This window comes from Drosophila mojavensis, unplaced genomic scaffold, assembly GCF_018153725.1.
Source record: "Drosophila mojavensis isolate 15081-1352.22 unplaced genomic scaffold, ASM1815372v1 contig_74, whole genome shotgun sequence".
Classification (NCBI taxonomy): domain Eukaryota; kingdom Metazoa; phylum Arthropoda; class Insecta; order Diptera; family Drosophilidae; genus Drosophila; species Drosophila mojavensis.
Genome location: NW_025318899.1, coordinates 6128671 through 6145693, shown reverse-complemented (window position 1 = coordinate 6145693; position 17023 = coordinate 6128671). Strand labels below are relative to the sequence as shown.

The 17023-nt window shown below is 38.8% G+C and overlaps 4 protein-coding genes across 7 annotated transcripts; 1 reads left to right on the top strand and 3 right to left on the bottom strand.

The window, feature by feature from the left end:
- Positions 1-49: 49 nt before the first annotated feature.
- LOC6581555 (sphingomyelin synthase-related 1) lies at positions 50-4080 on the bottom strand. The gene is made up of 4 exons (XM_002007247.4): positions 3119-4080; positions 1384-1887; positions 1154-1320; positions 50-1091 (listed from the first exon to the last, which is right to left on the bottom strand). Exons 1-4 carry the CDS (start codon positions 3783-3785, stop codon positions 669-671), a joined length of 1761 nt encoding a protein of 586 aa, XP_002007283.1. The 5' UTR covers positions 3786-4080; the 3' UTR covers positions 50-668.
- Positions 4081-4446: 366 nt separating this feature from the next.
- On the bottom strand, positions 4447-7777 carry LOC6581554 (akirin). Its single transcript, XM_002007246.4, has 4 exons — positions 7443-7777; positions 6087-6481; positions 5652-6017; positions 4447-5596 (listed from the first exon to the last, which is right to left on the bottom strand). Exons 2-4 carry the CDS (start codon positions 6328-6330, stop codon positions 5586-5588), a joined length of 621 nt encoding a protein of 206 aa, XP_002007282.1. The 5' UTR covers positions 6331-6481; positions 7443-7777; the 3' UTR covers positions 4447-5585.
- A 289-nt stretch (positions 7778-8066) lies between these two features.
- Positions 8067-12619, top strand: LOC6581553 (SH3 domain-binding glutamic acid-rich protein homolog). Of its 4 annotated transcripts, none has more exons than XM_032731637.2 (5): positions 8067-8465; positions 9454-9867; positions 10696-10788; positions 11089-11155; positions 11216-12252. In XM_032731637.2, the coding sequence occupies exons 1-5, from the start codon at positions 8421-8423 to the stop codon at positions 12046-12048; spliced, it is 1452 nt and encodes a 483-aa protein (XP_032587528.1). In that variant the 5' UTR covers positions 8067-8420; the 3' UTR covers positions 12049-12252. The 4 variants fall into 4 exon arrangements, with proteins under 4 accessions (XP_032587528.1, XP_002007281.3, XP_032587527.1 ...); XM_002007245.4 differs by having other exon boundaries at positions 11213-12252; XM_032731636.2 differs by having other exon boundaries at positions 11089-12253.
- A 255-nt stretch (positions 12620-12874) lies between these two features.
- Positions 12875-16975, bottom strand: LOC6581551 (translocation protein SEC63 homolog). Its single transcript, XM_002007243.4, has 4 exons — positions 16287-16975; positions 15179-15888; positions 13646-14918; positions 12875-13581 (listed from the first exon to the last, which is right to left on the bottom strand). Exons 1-4 carry the CDS (start codon positions 16408-16410, stop codon positions 13403-13405), a joined length of 2286 nt encoding a protein of 761 aa, XP_002007279.1. The 5' UTR covers positions 16411-16975; the 3' UTR covers positions 12875-13402.
- Positions 16976-17023: the final 48 nt, after the last annotated feature.

Here is a 17023-nt window from a genome sequence, read left to right as displayed (position 1 = left end):
ACCGAAACTCAAATTATACCTAGGCAACAAAATAAAAACATCTACATAATTATATCACTTAAATTTTGATTTATTGAATTTTGTGCGTTCAACAGAAACTTTGTAACTTATGACTAAATAACTTATAGATGTTGTACATGCTTATAATTACATAATAATGCATTAAATAGTCTTCAATAATAAAACTAAAGTGAGCGGAATGAGGAATATGATCAAAGAATCAATTGGTACATTTCATAGCGCAATTTCATGCAATTGATTTGCACATTAATCCAGTTTTGTTAACTAAAAGTTATTTACCTAAAAGAGAATGGAGAGCGTTGAGACTACCCGAAAAGGCACTACTAGTGGTACACACATATATACATACATATATACATTTATATATATATATATATATGTACATACATATATTGATAATACAGTTACAGGGACTGCTGCAATTGGAAAGATGTAGAAATTAATTTTTAAAGAGTACAAATTATCAGTCGGTGTGAATTTGTGTTTATGTCTGTGTGTCTGTGAGTATATATATATATATATATATATATATATATATATATATATATATATATATATATATATATATATATATATATGCTTGCATTGTTTTTCTGCAATCCGATTTGCTCTTTCATTAAACAGCTGCTGTTTGTTGGAAGACGCAATCAGAGCACCTTCTTCTCGGACAGGTGATTCCGCAGATCGTTCGCCGCACTGGTAAATGGGCTAACGTTCGCATCGGCCGTTGACGGCTTCATCTGCTGTTTTGATGCATTGCCCAAAACGGGCGTAGAGCTGATACGCAATTGCAAATTACTGGTTGGTTTTGACGGAAAATGATTTCGTGTATCGTGGTCGGAGTTCTCAAACATATTAATCGACGATGTTGAGAATGTGCGGGCCAACCAAATTCGATTGAGAATGAGAGCGATATGATCTTTAATGCGAATTACTTGTTGGACCAGCGAGTCAATAAGCGAGCTGGTCGTATCGAATTCATTCGGAATGATGCCATCCACGGAATTCTCGAAATAACTGAACATGGGAAACCAGATCCGTGTCCGCGTCGAATCACTTTGCATGAGAGCCTATTAGAAAATTTATTTATGTTAGATCGAACAATCCATTGACTAAATATTAAAATACTTGCCCGATTGTTGGACAGCGTATGATAGTAGAGAAATAGACGTGAAGTGATATAGAAGGCAACAAACACATCAATCGAATAATGCTCGTGGGCAGCCAGTATGAAGAAGATGCCAAACATATTCAATAGCCAGGTCAGCGTGTGGAGAAAGTAGAGGTTACGCGGGGTATCTAAAGAGGAAAAGTCGATATAAATTATTTCTTGATTAGATTAAATGAATACTCAATACTCACACTCAGTGATAAAGAAGTTAAGCAACGTCAAGGCCACCGTATGCCCACTGAACATATAATCTCCACAGGTGCGTACACCCTGTATGGACATGCCCAAGCCGCTCCAGATGCGATAGGCTCTCGTCATGCGTATGACCAGAGCCCCAAAGACATCCACATTGGGATCGTCGATGGCAAAGTCCTTTTGATTGCACTGCAAATGGGTGCCGGGCACACTTAGCGACGTAATCAGCATCGTGACGCAACGCAGCAGGAATACAGTGCCAGCCAGTGCAAAGAAACGCCGCAGCAGAACCATGCGATACTTGTGAAAGATCAGCACAAACAGCCAAATTGTAAATAAAAGCGTGCCAGTAATCTCACACATATTGAACGCCCACGGTATGTGGGGCACATTGTCGAGGAATATATCCGGCAGCGGGGGATAACGCTTCATATCGGGTACACGCTCGTGCACTATCACCATTACAAACGATGTTATCCATGTGACCACAAATGAATAGCCTGCAAAATAAATAAATGAAATAGAGTTCTGCTTAACAGTGAACAATCAGACTAATAATACTTTGTTTAGCTTAGAACGAAAATGGAGTATAACTTCAGTAGAAAAGACACCCAATTCGACGCAGCTATTTGAATTTTAATATGGGCACAGTGGTGTAAACAATTTAATATTAAGAATTGAAGTGGACACTTTATATGTGTACACTACTGTAAGCACTGTAAACTGTTATATGTAGTAGCTATAATGGAAATGTCAAGTGGAATAAAGGCAATTATATAACAAAGAAATCGAGCCAGCCACTTAATATGGAGCAGTAGGAACAATTCAAGGGAATCGAAACAAAATATAAAATTGATCAGAAACATAAATAAATTCAGCAGAAAAGCCAAACAGCTACCTAATTCGGCGCAATTGCTCGAAATTGAGTTAGTCACTTAATCTGGGCACAGTAGTGTAAACAATTCAAAGCAGTTGTTAAGAATTAGTTGAACTGGACACTTTATATGTGTACACTACTGTAGACTGTTATATGGATATATGTAATATACCTTGTTCAATCAACGAGGCACCTAATATTGGTAGACCACTGTAAACAATTTTAGGCAACTGTTAATTATACAGAAATGTGTTTTTTTAATCAAAATATAAGATCAACTGAATTTTTAACGATAATTATCTACATACATATGTATTTTAAATTGAAGCAGTCACATAATATGGGCATCGTATTGTAAGCAATTCCACGCAACATTTTATAACAAAAAATATGCTAGCGATTAAATTTAGAATAACTTAACGAATCGCTTGCCAAAGTTTCTATGCCCACAATTAAATGTTAGAGCATAATATTTAAAAATTACGTGCACGCAAAGTTACACAAAAACTAAACAAAAATTAAATTCCACAACATGCGCTAGGGAACTTAAGTGGGAGAGAGAGGCATGTATTTACATACATACATATGTATGTATGTACGCTTAACCTCCAAATACTAAAATAACAGTAGAGCGCGCGTCACTGGCATAATAAAGCTGTAGCTAAATTTGATAATGTACGCACACCCACACATACGCACATATGCATATCTAATGTAAACTCAATCGTAATAAAATTAGATAAAGATTTGTCATTATTTCAAGGTTATTTCCAATTGGCCAACTGACCGATAAGACCCCCATTGACCCCCATTACATCTCTTTCAGCCCCCGCCCCACCCTTTCGTATGCTCACCTAAGCTGATTGCCGTCTTAAAATATTCGGGCGATACACAACGCTTGTTTTTGCCCTGGAGTGTATCTGACATGGAAAAGCTGCTGCCGCGATCGCGCACCGAGGGGCATGGACAGGATTCCGGCGGGGGCGCGACAACAGGCGCGGTAATGAAAACATTTCCACGCGACGACTGCGCCAAATGGCTGGAGATGCCCAGCATCAGAGGCAACGTGGTGGTGCTCAGTGCACCATTCGATTGCAGCTTTAGCTGCTGTTCGTGCAGCAGCTGCTGATCCTGCTGCTGTTGCCACTGATATTGCAGATGGAAGACCGTTTGCCAAAACCGCTTCATCTCACCGAAAGTCAGTTTGTAGGCCAATTTGTAGCGCAAGTCGCGGACATCCTCCTCCGTTAGGGCAAGCAGCACCTGACCATCGAATTCCTCGGCACGCAAACACAGGCGCATCTCTTGCGAGAACTGCTCCAGACAGCTCCACTGCTGCACTTCCTCCACCTTCCAATCAGGTATCGACTTAATCTGCAGGCTTTGATTCGTGTATTTCAATTCGTGGAAAGGAACTTCTGTTTGGGCTTCAGCACTGGCGACTTTTGCAGTCAGCGGTGAAGTTTGCACCGCATGCTGAGTCACAGACTCGCAACAAATTTCACCGTCAACATCGCACATTGTTTAGCTTTCTTTTCCCTCTCTCTCACTCTCTCTCTCTTTATATATTCTTTTTTTTTAACTTTGTATTTTTTGTAAGGGAGATTCAATAAATCTGGTTAGCTTTGTCTAGTAGGTATCGCGAGTGCTGCATTGTTAGCTCTGTCAGGTGCTGATCCCGGTTCGAATATTCACCGACACATAATATTATGTATAAACACTTATTGTTTAAGAAATCACACGTTCAATTTTTACTTGCTCTCGAAATTCCAGCGACTGCTTGTTTTTCTTTTTCTTTACTGACTGTTAACATAACCATGTTAGCTGCTAAGCGATGCTGTTAAGAGTTTTCTGCGGCCAACTTTACGTGTCTCAACTCTGCGCACAGCCAACATTAAGTAGACTGTGGAATCCACAATCTGTGAAACAAGTACAAAATGCGCGCAAATTGGCTTTTGAAAATATTTTATCAGTTTTAGTTAAATAAAAAATAAACGTTTTTTATTTCGTATTTACTTTGTCGCGTATATACTGTTGCAATACAGCCCACATCAAGTGCCACAAGTGCGCAGCCAACTTCACGCTGCTGTTAATTTTAAATGTGCGCCAAAGTAGATTTTGAAATATACTTTTTTTTCATTCAAAGAAAATGAATGTAATTAAATTAAAAACCAACTTTTCATTTCCTCAATTCATCGCTGTTTTTTATTTTAATATAAAAATGGCATTTCTTTACTAATATTAAGTTTAAATTACTAATGTAAAGTATGTATGATCGCGGCAATTGAAAAATATATATGCATGTGTGTATATCAAGTGAAAAATATTTATAATGAACATGAAACGTCTCAAGCAAGTGTACATATACATATGTACGAAAGCGTGTTCAAGTTTTACTTAAATTATAAATTTTCCTTTTTCTTATTGTTGTTTAACATTTTTAAAGTAAATTAAAGTTTGCAAACGAATTTAATAAACTTTTGTCTACGTTTTCATTACTTAGCAAAATGTACATCAAAGGAAGAAACAGATTAACAAAGAAAAAAAAAACAAAGGATTTGTATATAAACTTATTTATCGTTCATCTTTTATACAGTTTGCTGTTTCACTCGCTTAGGAAAATGATTATGCAAAAATAAACTATGAAAGTTAGTTAGTTAGTTTTGTCATCTCTTTTCTCATTGCTATTTTGAAATACAATATAGTTTTGATACCTTTTACAATTATGCCTTATATGCTATGTACCTAACATATATATATATTTTTTTTTGCTTTTTATTTAGTTTTTGTTTTTGCTTTATATATGTACGAAGCTACTGTTGAGGTTTCATTGAATTGTGTAATTTGTTTATTTTTTTTAATATTTTTTTTTAGACGTGTTTGTTGCACCATTTGCAATGTGTTTACTATATAGTTATTCTTGTTTCATACATACTATATAGATATTTGTCATTTTTATTTAGAATTCTCGTTATGTGAAAACGTAAGTGTAACAAGTTATTTTCTTTTGTTTGCTGTTTGTTTTGCGTTTTAAGCTTTAAAGTATTACTTCCCTTTTGTTGTTGATGTTCCAATACAATCTTTTGTTTTGTTTCATTTTTTTATATATGTTAATCTAGTTTTAAACTATAACTCTTTTTATATTTCAAAATATATAATAAACACAATGCAGTTTTTAAATATTTTTTTGTTTTTTGTTTTTGTTTTTAAATGAGGGCTTCTATGTTGTTTTTTATCTTTTAGCATTTGCTGTTGCTACTGTTGCTGTCGCGCCGGCTGGAAAAACCGCCACATAAGATCGTAGTGAGAATTTAGGCTGCCTTACGACAAATCTGAAAATATATCCAATTTTATAGTATAGTTTTGCATATAGTATATACGACTTACAGCTGGGCGCTGCCTCGTAACGACGCTGGATCTGATCGTATGTGAATTTGACAAACGCATCATATTGCTCAGCCAATTTGGTGGTCAGCACGGATTCGTAACGTTCGCGCAGTTGATCCTCTCTCTCCTTGATCATGCCCTCGCATATAAGCTGCACCTGTTTGAATGTGAACAATGCCTTCTCTCCATGATGGCGCATCATCAAGTGACTCGGCGGGCTGTCCGGCCGATGCGGACTCTCCGGTCCCATTTCAGAGCCGCTCGATTCCGAGTCCTGCATTCGCTCTAGGGCACTGGATGTAATCGGCAATTGTTTGCGTTTGTGCAGTCTTTTGATTTCATTGCACAAATTCTCGGCCATTTTGTCTGCAAGAGGTTGGGATATTATAATAATAATAGAACAATTGATATATATATATTGAACGAAATACTCACCTGGCGACATCTTAGATAAGGCAGACTCGGAGAATGGACTTGGCTCATTGCTGTCCTTGGCAAAGCGATTGCTGGGCGTTGTCGAGCTGCCGCTGCTGCTAGCTGCATCATTATTGTTGCTGTTGCCGTTACGCGATGGCGAATTACTGCCAGATTGTCCGAAAGGATTGCAGCGACGACGTTTCGTGGGTCGCTGATTCAGCGACTCCCAATCCAAGGCGCGTTTAAGTGTTGCACATGCCATAGCTATGTTAACTCTTTATTTATATATAGGTGTATAAATATATTTTTAAAATATATATATATATATGATAATTGCTTAATATATTTTTATTTTTATTAAATATATTTTTGTTGTTTTTATTGCCACACAGGTTTGTTGTTGGAAGCGTTCGCTGTAAATGAGAACAAGATGAGAAAAGGAAATATTAGACTAGAGAAGCGGCCAACTGAGGCGAAATGAAATTCGAAATTTGAAACTGGTTTCAAGGAAAACAGGATTCACCTGACGCACACACACACAGAGATACACACCACCATAGACACACATGCACGCACAGTGAATAAAAGAAAATGGTGCAGCGATTTATGAGCTGGCAGCTGCTGCCTGCGAATAGAGAATTAAAAAGAAAACGAAGTAGCGATGCGCAATTAAAGGGAGTGTTCGGTACAAGCCACAGGCCACAGGCCGACAACAACAACTTTCCAGCACTACATCTACAACAACAATAACAACGCGTGCATAGCAATGCAAGGAGCTCAAAAGAGCAAAGAAAATTAAACTATAAACTGCGGTACGAGTCAACCACCACCAGCAAACACACTCACACAAACAAACAGTTTCTCACGCATCACGCACAAGTACAACAACAATATCGCGTATGCGTATCCTTTGAGCTGTACCAGCTGTTTTTACAAAGCAACGCTCTGTGACACTACTACTACTGCCCCACACACATGCATGCATGCACGCACACATTATAGCTGTTAATGAACTCAAATCGCATGTGAATGTGTGTGTGCTTGCGCGATTTGCCTGCTGTCATCATTTACAGTATTTTCAAGATTTTTTAATAATAAATGATTAGTGCTTTTTTACGTGACGAACGCCATGCCAAAACGACAAAAAAAAATCGTTTTAAAGAAAATAAAATGACAGCAGCTTATGTGCTCAGTAGTTGTCTCGCTCTCACGCATAGTCACACACACTTGCAGCTGTGAGTTGGAATTTTGATTTCGTGAAATTTTAAAAAATGGTCGCAGCAACGCATATCATTATCGAAAGCACATTAGATACTAATTAATGAAACATAAAATAATTGGCTTTTGCATTTGCTCACACCCAAATGCACTTACATTGATTTATAGTTGCTTCCGCTACAATTTCTGCACCACTTCACACACGCGTTTTATTTACTTTTTTTGTACATACGCGCACGAACGTTTCCCAGTTGCAGTTGAATTGTAAAACTAATTTATATTGCTATTGCTTATTGGGTTGAGCAGTATTTTAAAGGCCACTGAAATGCACTGTGCTACGGTTTCAAAGTTCTTATAATAGATATGATTTGTGAAATTTCTGTCTTTTTGCGATGTAATTTTCAGTTTTTTGTCGAACTCTTACGAAAAATGGACGACCGATGCATGCGTGACGACGATTCGTGAACAGAGAGGCGAGCCTTGCGATGGAAAAACGATAATTTCCACACCGTTATCACAAATGCAGACCTGTCACCGACGCCATAGCTTAAGTTTGGTACGCAGCTTTCAAGTATGAAAAATAGCATCATTGAATATCTGAATATACAGACTTTGAGGATTAATGAAATAACTATATGTAGAACTCATCCATTATGAATACTTTTAATATATAAAATGAATTTATTATATATTTAATCGGATTCGAACTAATTTTCGAATCTAAATAAGCAAAATGGGAAAATTTCAAGTCAGTATTTTTTGTTTTACAATGTGCATTTTCAGCCTACATTAGTACGGTAACACTGTTTCGAACGACAAAAGTAGACATAAAAAGGCAGAGTTCGATGTGAATTTGTGCAATTAATATTATTAAATATTTTTACACTTTTATAGTAAACAATTTTTTATTCGCTTGTCCAACGAATTTACAGCGTTTGTCAGCAATCTGCCCAGTGCGTGTGTATTATAATAAATAAATAATTACGTATCCACGGTAGGGGCCAAAAGCAGGCAAATCATAAAGCAGAGAGCAGAGCAAAGAAAGTTCTAAAAATATTTTTGATCGTCGTGAAAGTCGCATATTTTATAAAGCTTTAAATTAAAGACCAAAACAGCGCATACTTAATTGCAAAAATGGTATTGAAAGTGTACGTCAGCGGCATGTCCGGCAACAAGGAGGTGAGTATTTCAGTTTCCTTGCGGGCGGGGCTGCTGAAAAGCAAGCACACATTATGACAAATGCACATAGATATATGTATGTATATGTATTCGTGCGTATTTGTATGTGTGACTGAATAGTAGGAGTCAGTGTCATGTTAATGGAATGCTTGCCTAGCAGTGTGATAGACGAAATAAAAAAGAAATACCGCAATGCATATTCTATTTTATGCACTGCACATCTCGTTTGTTTGCGCTTGAGAATGCGTGTGTGTGCGTGCGTGTGAGAGTGAGCGAATATGTAGTATGTATGTACGTACAGTCGAAACGTCATCTCTCTAGCGTTCGCCCTCTGAACAGCAAGTGGGTATTTTGATTGGCGTATGCAAGTGTGCGTACGTTTTGATGGTGGTGGCAAGAAGCAGCACAATGACCGCAAACATTTCCATATAAGCTTATTTTATTGTCTGTGTGTGTACTGTGAAGCGCAAAAGAATTCATTGATTACAGTTTTTCATATATGTATGTATGTCTATTTGCGTGGGTACGGCTTTGTTAATATATTTGTGTGTGTGCATGATTCATGTATTTGACTCTCTTTTTTTTTTGTTCGCCTCATCTTTGTGCTAAAACAACGGCCATTGTGCAAAAAAAAAAAAAAAAAAAAGACAACGGGAGTGTTCGCTTAATATGGGTGCGAGAGAGAGCGAAGTTTTATATTTATGCCGTTGTTTATTGTTTGTAGACTTGAGACGTGTCAGCGCCACAAATATATATTATGAAGACATATTTGTTTGGGTGTGTGAGTGAGGAGACAATAAATAAAAACAACAGTTTATCAAAAATTAATTACAAGACAGCAGAGATAAGTGTATTGAAGTGAGAGTGAGAGATAGTGTGTGCATGTGTATGTGCGTGGGCTTGCCGGCAGTTGAAAACCAGGGCTGGAGGCTTATCAAAATAAAAGCAGAACTAAAAATGATTTATTATTTTGATCTATTTCCATTAGGTGAAGAAGCGCCAACAGCGAGTTCTGATGATCTTGGACAGCAAGAACATTCAGTACGATACCATTGACATAACAGAACCCGGCAAGGAGAGCGAAAAGGAGTTTATGCAGAACAAATCAACTAGCAGCGGCGGCACAGTCAGCGATCCAGAGCCCAGACATCCATTGCCACCGCAAATCTTCAACGACGAGGAATACTGCGGCGATTATGATGCCTTCGACTTGGCCAATGAGATTGATACGCTGGAGGTGTTTCTCAAACTGGCGCCCGCTGATACAACGGCTGTGAGCAGTGCTCAGATCGAGCTGAAGCAGGAGAACGGCGTGGCAAAAGAGGGCGAAAAGACCGAAGATGAGGAAAAGATAGCTCCAGCGGAAGGCGAAGGGGAAGGCACGAATGCGGAGAAGGCAGAGGTTTGAGAGCTTTGAGCAATTTATACTATTCTGTTTTAACTGTTATGAAGCGACAACAACAACAGCAACAACAAGCCTGCACAGAAGCAACAAAAATGACAACAATAACAAAACAAAAAAAAATTAACATTAACATCAAGCAACATCATTTAATTAATTACTAACGCCGCGATGCAATCAGCAAATCTAGCCAGCCATGTTAACAGTAGCAGCAATAACATTAAACTGTAATCTAACAGCATTTCAGCAACTTTGGCGGCAAACATCAATTTTTTGTTAGCAAATGTGCTTCTATTACCACGACTGCGGTTCTTTAAGTTAAGGTACTATCATTATATGTATATTTATACACGTACATATTTATGACATGCATAATGCAAGAAATTACAACGTTTAATCAAAAAAATATATATAATTTATTTATAAAATAATACACTCACACACTTTTGTATGTATATGTAACAAGATTTGTATTGATAACATTTTGTTAACACACATTCGAAATAATAACGCAAATTTCAGTTGCAATTTGATTTAAATACTAAATTTTAATTGAGTGTATTAAAACTAAACTATCTGTACGATTTGTGCGGCTGAGTTATGTTAATGCGAAAACATAAAAATCCGCTGAATATATAAGTACATATTTAATAAAAAATACAGACGAAATTAAATATATTTGTATTTACTAAAACAATAAGTTTAAAAGTCTAACAAGAGCAGCTAGCGTCAGCGCTTAACAGTTGTTTAACAGCGCATGTTAAATAACAGCGAAAGTTATTAGTGGAATTGTATTGTTAAAACTCGTCACTTTACATCAAACAAAAGGCAGAAGATGGCGAACAAACGAGCGAGGATAAGGAGAAAACAGATAAAGATGGCGACGAAGACGATAAAAAGGAAGAGAGTAGTGAAGAAAAGGTAAAACGTGAATGTTGTAAAATTCTAGCATGTGAAAAGAGTAGACGAAGTTAACAGTAATCAAAGTTAACAGTAGTCAATTTTAACAGTAGCTGCTATCGAGCTGCTAATCTCGCATGCTAATGCAAATAAAGCTTAGCAAATGCTGTTAAATGAGTATTAGCGAATCCTTAATGATATTTGTAAATATATTTTCCCATTTATACCATCCTGTACCATATCCCCACTGCAACAACAACTATACAAAACACTCACTCTTGAATGCAATGCACCAAATCCGAAATTCTAAACACAACTCAGACTGTAACCGAAGCTAAAGAAGGTAACGGCGAATCAGAATCGAAAGAAGAGAAGGAGGAAGCAACAGGTAAAATAAAGGATGCACAGCATGTTAATTACTCTAACATTCCTTTAATGCCAAAAGCAGACAAAACTGAAGATGAGCAGAAGGAGAAGGCAGAGGAAGACGATAAAAAAGAGAATGAAGGTGAGGGTGAAGGTGAAGGTAAGAACACGGAAGAAAAGGCAGAGAAAGCGGAAGATGCGGAAGGTGAGACAAAAGAAGAGTCGAAAGAAGATAAAGATGAAAAGGAAGAGAAGTCTGAAGAAGAAAAAACAGAAGAAGAGAAGTCCGAAAACGAAACAGAAGAGAAGTCTGAAGGCGAAACTAAAGAGAAAACGGAAGAGTCGAAAAAAGATGAAGATGAAACAGAAGAGAAATCAAGTGTAGAGAAAGATACAGTGGAAGAAAAGCAAGAAGAGACAGAAAATGTCGAAGAGACCGTTGAGTTAGAAACGCAAGAAAGCGCAAAAAACGAAGCTGCCGAAACGTCTAAAGAGCCCGAAGAAGCTGACGAAATGGAAGAAGATAAGGAAAAAACTGAAGAGGTGAAAGCAGAGACAAATGATACCAAAGAAGAAACAAAAGTAGATGAAACCAAAACAGAAGATGAGAAACAGGATGATGAAGAAAAGAAAGAAGTAGAAAAAGAAGAGGAGAAAAAAGATGAATTAGAAGAGAATAATGAAGAAAGCACCGAAGAAACTAAAGTAAATGCAGATGAGGCAGAAACTAAAGAATCCTCTGAAGAGAAAGAAAATCCTAAAGAATCAACAACAGACGAGGAGAAAGAACCCAATGCTGAAGTAGGAACAGCAGAAAAGAAAGAAGCCGACGCTGAAGAAGGAACAGAAGAAAATAAAGAAACGAAAGCTGACGAAGAAGCAAAATCTTCTGAAAAGGAAAGCGAAGGAGAGTAACAGAATTAGTGCATAAGCTGCCCATAAACTGAAACGAACCACAACGAACGAACACGATGAGCTGGAACCAAACACACACAAACTCACGCACACACACCAAATGAACCAATGCAAGCACTCACTTCAAATGAACCACTATCGCATCTGCATCTGTAGTCCATCACTTAGAGAGCACACATATGCACAAACACAAACACACACATTAGCACATATAAACATGAATTGTAAATAAAAAGTTAAAAAGAAATATATATTACTAATAATAATAAAAGTTGGTGAAGGGTAATAAAAAAAAAATTAGTTATTAAGAAAACAGCTTTAAATACACAAATTTTCTAACTTTCTCCCACAGACAGCGACAACAACAGCAGCTGCAGCCGCAGCCGCAGCTCCAGCTGCAGCGGTTCCAGTTCCAGCTCCAGCCGAAACGAATAATTCCTCGGCTCAGCTCTTAGAACGAGAGCGCGAAGCTGCGGCGCAATAAACGAATTTGAATTCTCCATTTATTTTATATTTTTGTATATTTTACTTTCCACTTATTAAAATTTCAATAAAAAAAATGTCATGTAAATAATTTCGTGTTTATTTCCTTGCTGCGATGCAATAAACAAAAGTCATATTCTCGATTTATTTGAATTTTGTATATTCTCTTTTCCACTCATTAAAATGTCAATTATAAAATTGAATTTATATACTTTCTTTCGTGTTTATTTTTATAATTCCATTCATTGAAATTTCAATTTCGTCTTTATTTTAAGAAATAATATAAATTAAATTCCAATATGTGGAATTTCAATTTCAATAAAAAAAAAAAACGTTTTCAGAATTTTTGAATAGTTCTTTGTTTTTCTTTTTGTATCCAAATAATTAAATATACAGTACATTTATAATTATGTTTAGTACAGAGACATTAAAATGAAGTTATTTTTTTTACTTATTTATTTACGTTCTAGTTTCGGGCTCTTTATCCATGTTTCTTTTGTTTTTTTTTTTTTTTTTTTAATTACAAAAACTAGTTAAAAAATGCGAATTTTTTTCGCAACTCAAAAGCATTTACTAATTATTAAAAAATGGATTTGGGAAAGGAAAACAAAATCAAAATATTTGGAGGAAAATGGAGAATGGATGAGTTGAAGTAGGAGCTGAAGTAGATTCATGTCATGAGCAACTCGCGCTCACTTTCGCTCTTTATTCATTAAATTGTCGTTGATTGTTGACTCTAATCGCCATTCGCCACGTTCATTGAACGTGGCTGAACAGATCAAGATTGAGGTGAATGAGTTGAAGTAGCTGCAGTAGATTCATGTCATGATCAACTCCCTGACTGACTCTCGCTCTTTCGGGTGATTGTTGCCTAATCGCTATTCTCTTCATCGGATGTATCTGTTGTATAGTCGCTCAGATTCTCTTGCTGATCATTGTGCTCCGGCTCCGATTCGCTCAAGTCCCATTGTGGGTGATCTGTGGGTGGTGCGGGCGCCTTCTGCACATCCAATTTCAGTTCCTGTTGCTGATCCATACCCAGATACGAGTCTATAGAAATGGGATAAGAGATTTAAATGATGGAAACCATAATATGGATATACTGTCGACTTACCTGATCTCAGGCAAACTGTAAAGGTGTAGACGCCTGGCCAACGGGGCGCTGTGAACTTTAACTGTATCTCCTCCTTCTCGACGAGATTTGTGACATGGTAGGGCGCTGTGAGCAGAGTGCGCGACTTGCGATCGCATATGTATGTCCACCAGTACTCCTGCTTCTCTTCCGGAAAGAATGGACAGTGCACTGTGTGCGACATACGTGACTTGCCCTCCAGGCGTTCGCGTTTATTCAACTTCGCCTGCAGCCTCTCCCACTCCTCATCGTCGTCGTCATCCAGCGAGGAATTGTTTTTATTCTGCTTATCCTCATCCTCGCTGCCAGAGGCGGGTACCGATTCCACATCGCTGTGCTCTCCGGCATCCGATTCGGCTTCCGAATTGGCGGCCGTTTGCTCATCTGCTGTGGACACAGTTGAAACAGAAGCAGCTGCTGCTGCTGCTGCTGTGGCTGTTTGCTTCGGTTGCGTCCTTTTCTTCTGATTGTTGGCGGGTTTCTTGCCGCCTTTGCCTTTGCCGCCCTTGCGCGACTTTGACCAAGCAGAAGGCTTCTTCACGGGCACAACAGCAGCAGCAGCACCTGCCTCATCATCATCGCCAGCCGCCTCCTCATTGGCATCGTCCTTAATGCCCTGTTTCTCCGGCACCTTTGTGTCCCCGAACAGCGTCTTCATGTCCTTTCGCTCCAGCGTCACAGTCACTGTTACAATTGCGCCCGCTGTAACCACATTGGTGTTCTCATCGTCGATCACCTCGCAGCGTATGGAGAAATCAATCAGAGGCATCTTGCCGAGCACTCGCATAATATTCTCATATTCAAAGTCTGAGAGATTCTTGAGCAGCATGCGACTCTCCTCCGGCTTCAGCTGGGCGAATTGTTGCAGATTCTTCACATGGCGCTTCTTGTTCATAAAATACAAATGATCCTCGGTTAGGTGGGGCAACTGCAGCAGCGGCGACTTGTAATCCCAGAGGCCCTGAATGATAATCGGGGACATCTTCATGCAGTTCTCGATGGTCTCGATACTGGGCAGACGGGGCACACGACGCGCATATGCCATCATGACCAACTGATGCACACAGCTGACCATCTCCTGTACCAGATACGGACACTTCTTCACAATGAATTGACGATCACGTTCTAGTGTCTCTGGGTTCAACGGAATACGTGAGAGATGGGCATGCAGTATGGCACGCGCTTTAATGGAATACATGCGACACAGCGGATGTTCTTTGCATTTTTCATTCAGATTAGGCAGTTGCCTAATCAGCTGTAAGAGAAAGGAAAAACATTAATGAATAAATCATTTAAAAATGTTGTATAAAGGTAAAATGTATAAATACTAATATTGCGGCTGTTGCTAACACTTACATTACAGCTGTTAACAGGCATAACCTAAGATAAGAGCTTCGACTGTTAACAGTCTGCCTTTAACATAACAGTTCTCCGCACATTTACTTAACACCTTTAGTTATGTTAGTTCTCTTAAAGCACTTTATCAGCCTTTATAATCAAATCTTCAATACGTACCGCTGGCACCTCATCGTTATCCGACTGCCGTTCGACCACCTGCGAATTGTGTCGCTTATCAAACTCCAGACTGGCTGCAAGCACCATCAGTGCACGTTTTAGTAGCATGTGCGGTGTTTTGTGTATGAAATAGAAATACATTTGCGAAGTATCCAATAGGACTTTATCTCCGCTGAAACGTATGGAGCGATACCACCAAATGCCAACTGCGGATGGCATGGCCACCATAAAGACTAGGCCATAGAGACCCAACACCCAAACGCTATTCTCCTTCTCAACGATCCATGAGGGGAGGGCAATACCAAACGACATGGCGCCCGGACCATCGGGATTGCCATATTTCTCATAGTTCTCCTTGGCCACATCATCGGTGAGCGCTTGATACGCTTTGCTGAGCATCATAAATGACTTCTCGTCGCCCGTCTCCTTATCAGGATGCAGGACCTTCGACAGCTTATAGTAGGCCTTCTTGATCTCAGCTTGCGTTGCTGTCGGCGGCACATTCAAGATCTCAAAGGGATCAAAGCTCGCCATCTCGTAGTCGAACTGTGAGACGCGATATGTGAGGAACAGCAGTAGCGCCCAGCCGAGCACAATGGCCAGCTTAATGACAACCGATTTTAGTGTGCGATAAGGTTCGGCATTGGCCAATATTATCTTCTTCTTTAGACAGTCGGGACATTGGCATTCCTCTTTCAGTTTGCTAAGATCTGTGCGAAAAAGGGTGCAAAGATTAGAATCACATGCGGTGAGAGCGAGATGGCTGCTAACATTGAGATCGCGGAGAGCGCTGCAGCATTTGCGCTCTCTCTACCTCTCTACCTGGTCTGTCTTTCAAAAATAAGGCATGCATGTATGTGTGTACGTTTGCGTGTGTGTGTGTTCCATTTGTGAAGTGAGCTGGCTTAAGCTGTTGTTATTGTAGCTTTCACCAACACGCAGACAGCGTAAAGCGCCGATTGGAAGTCACTGTTAGAATAACTTAATGGAACGTGTCCATTTGCAGCACTTGACACACACATGCACACATATTCACACCCAGACTTACACTCACTCACATTGACTTAAAGAGAGAGCTGCAGTCTGATTATAATCAGCATTAACTAACCTTCTTTCTTTTTACGTGGCCAATAGTAAATCGTTGTTGGTATCAATATAAGAGCCAAAAACGATAACACAAAGTAGTAAAATGTGCCGCCACTCTCATCATATTGAAACTTTTGACCCGCCATTGGAAAAGTAGCGCCGGTCTTCTAATTATTTACAAAAATCAGCGCAGTTTCTTCTTCTCTCAGAGGAGTTTGGGTTTTGGTGTGGTCGTCGTCGTCGTCTTTTTTTCTAATGGGCCCCCCAGCTGATGCTCTGGCACGCTGGCAGTTCGCTGACTGCGCGCGTCTCTGGTACTTAAGCAAATACGGGATCCCAATGAAGGGAAGATTTTCAGTTAGGCTCAGTTAAAATGCACAGCGCTTAATTGCACCAATTAAATGCCGCGAATTTAAAAAACTTATGTATTTACAGCAGTCGTCAAATGACACGTCTGTACAGTGTGACCGTGCCAGATTGCCTTGGTAATGCCGCAATTCAATGACACCGTACTAATGAGATCTTAAGATAACACAAATCTGCAACGGTCGGTTCGATTAAATTGCGCGAATTAGGGATTTGGATGTATTAACTTATTGATGGTTAGCGTATATTATGTTCGTTCCAGGGTCGTTTTTAATTTAGGCTGGGAATTTATAGATGAACTCGTTTCTAAATTTGTTCTCTGCTATAACTGTTTGTTTCTTTTTATACTCTGAGTATTAATTTTACGATATGCTTCCACTATCAATAAGTATT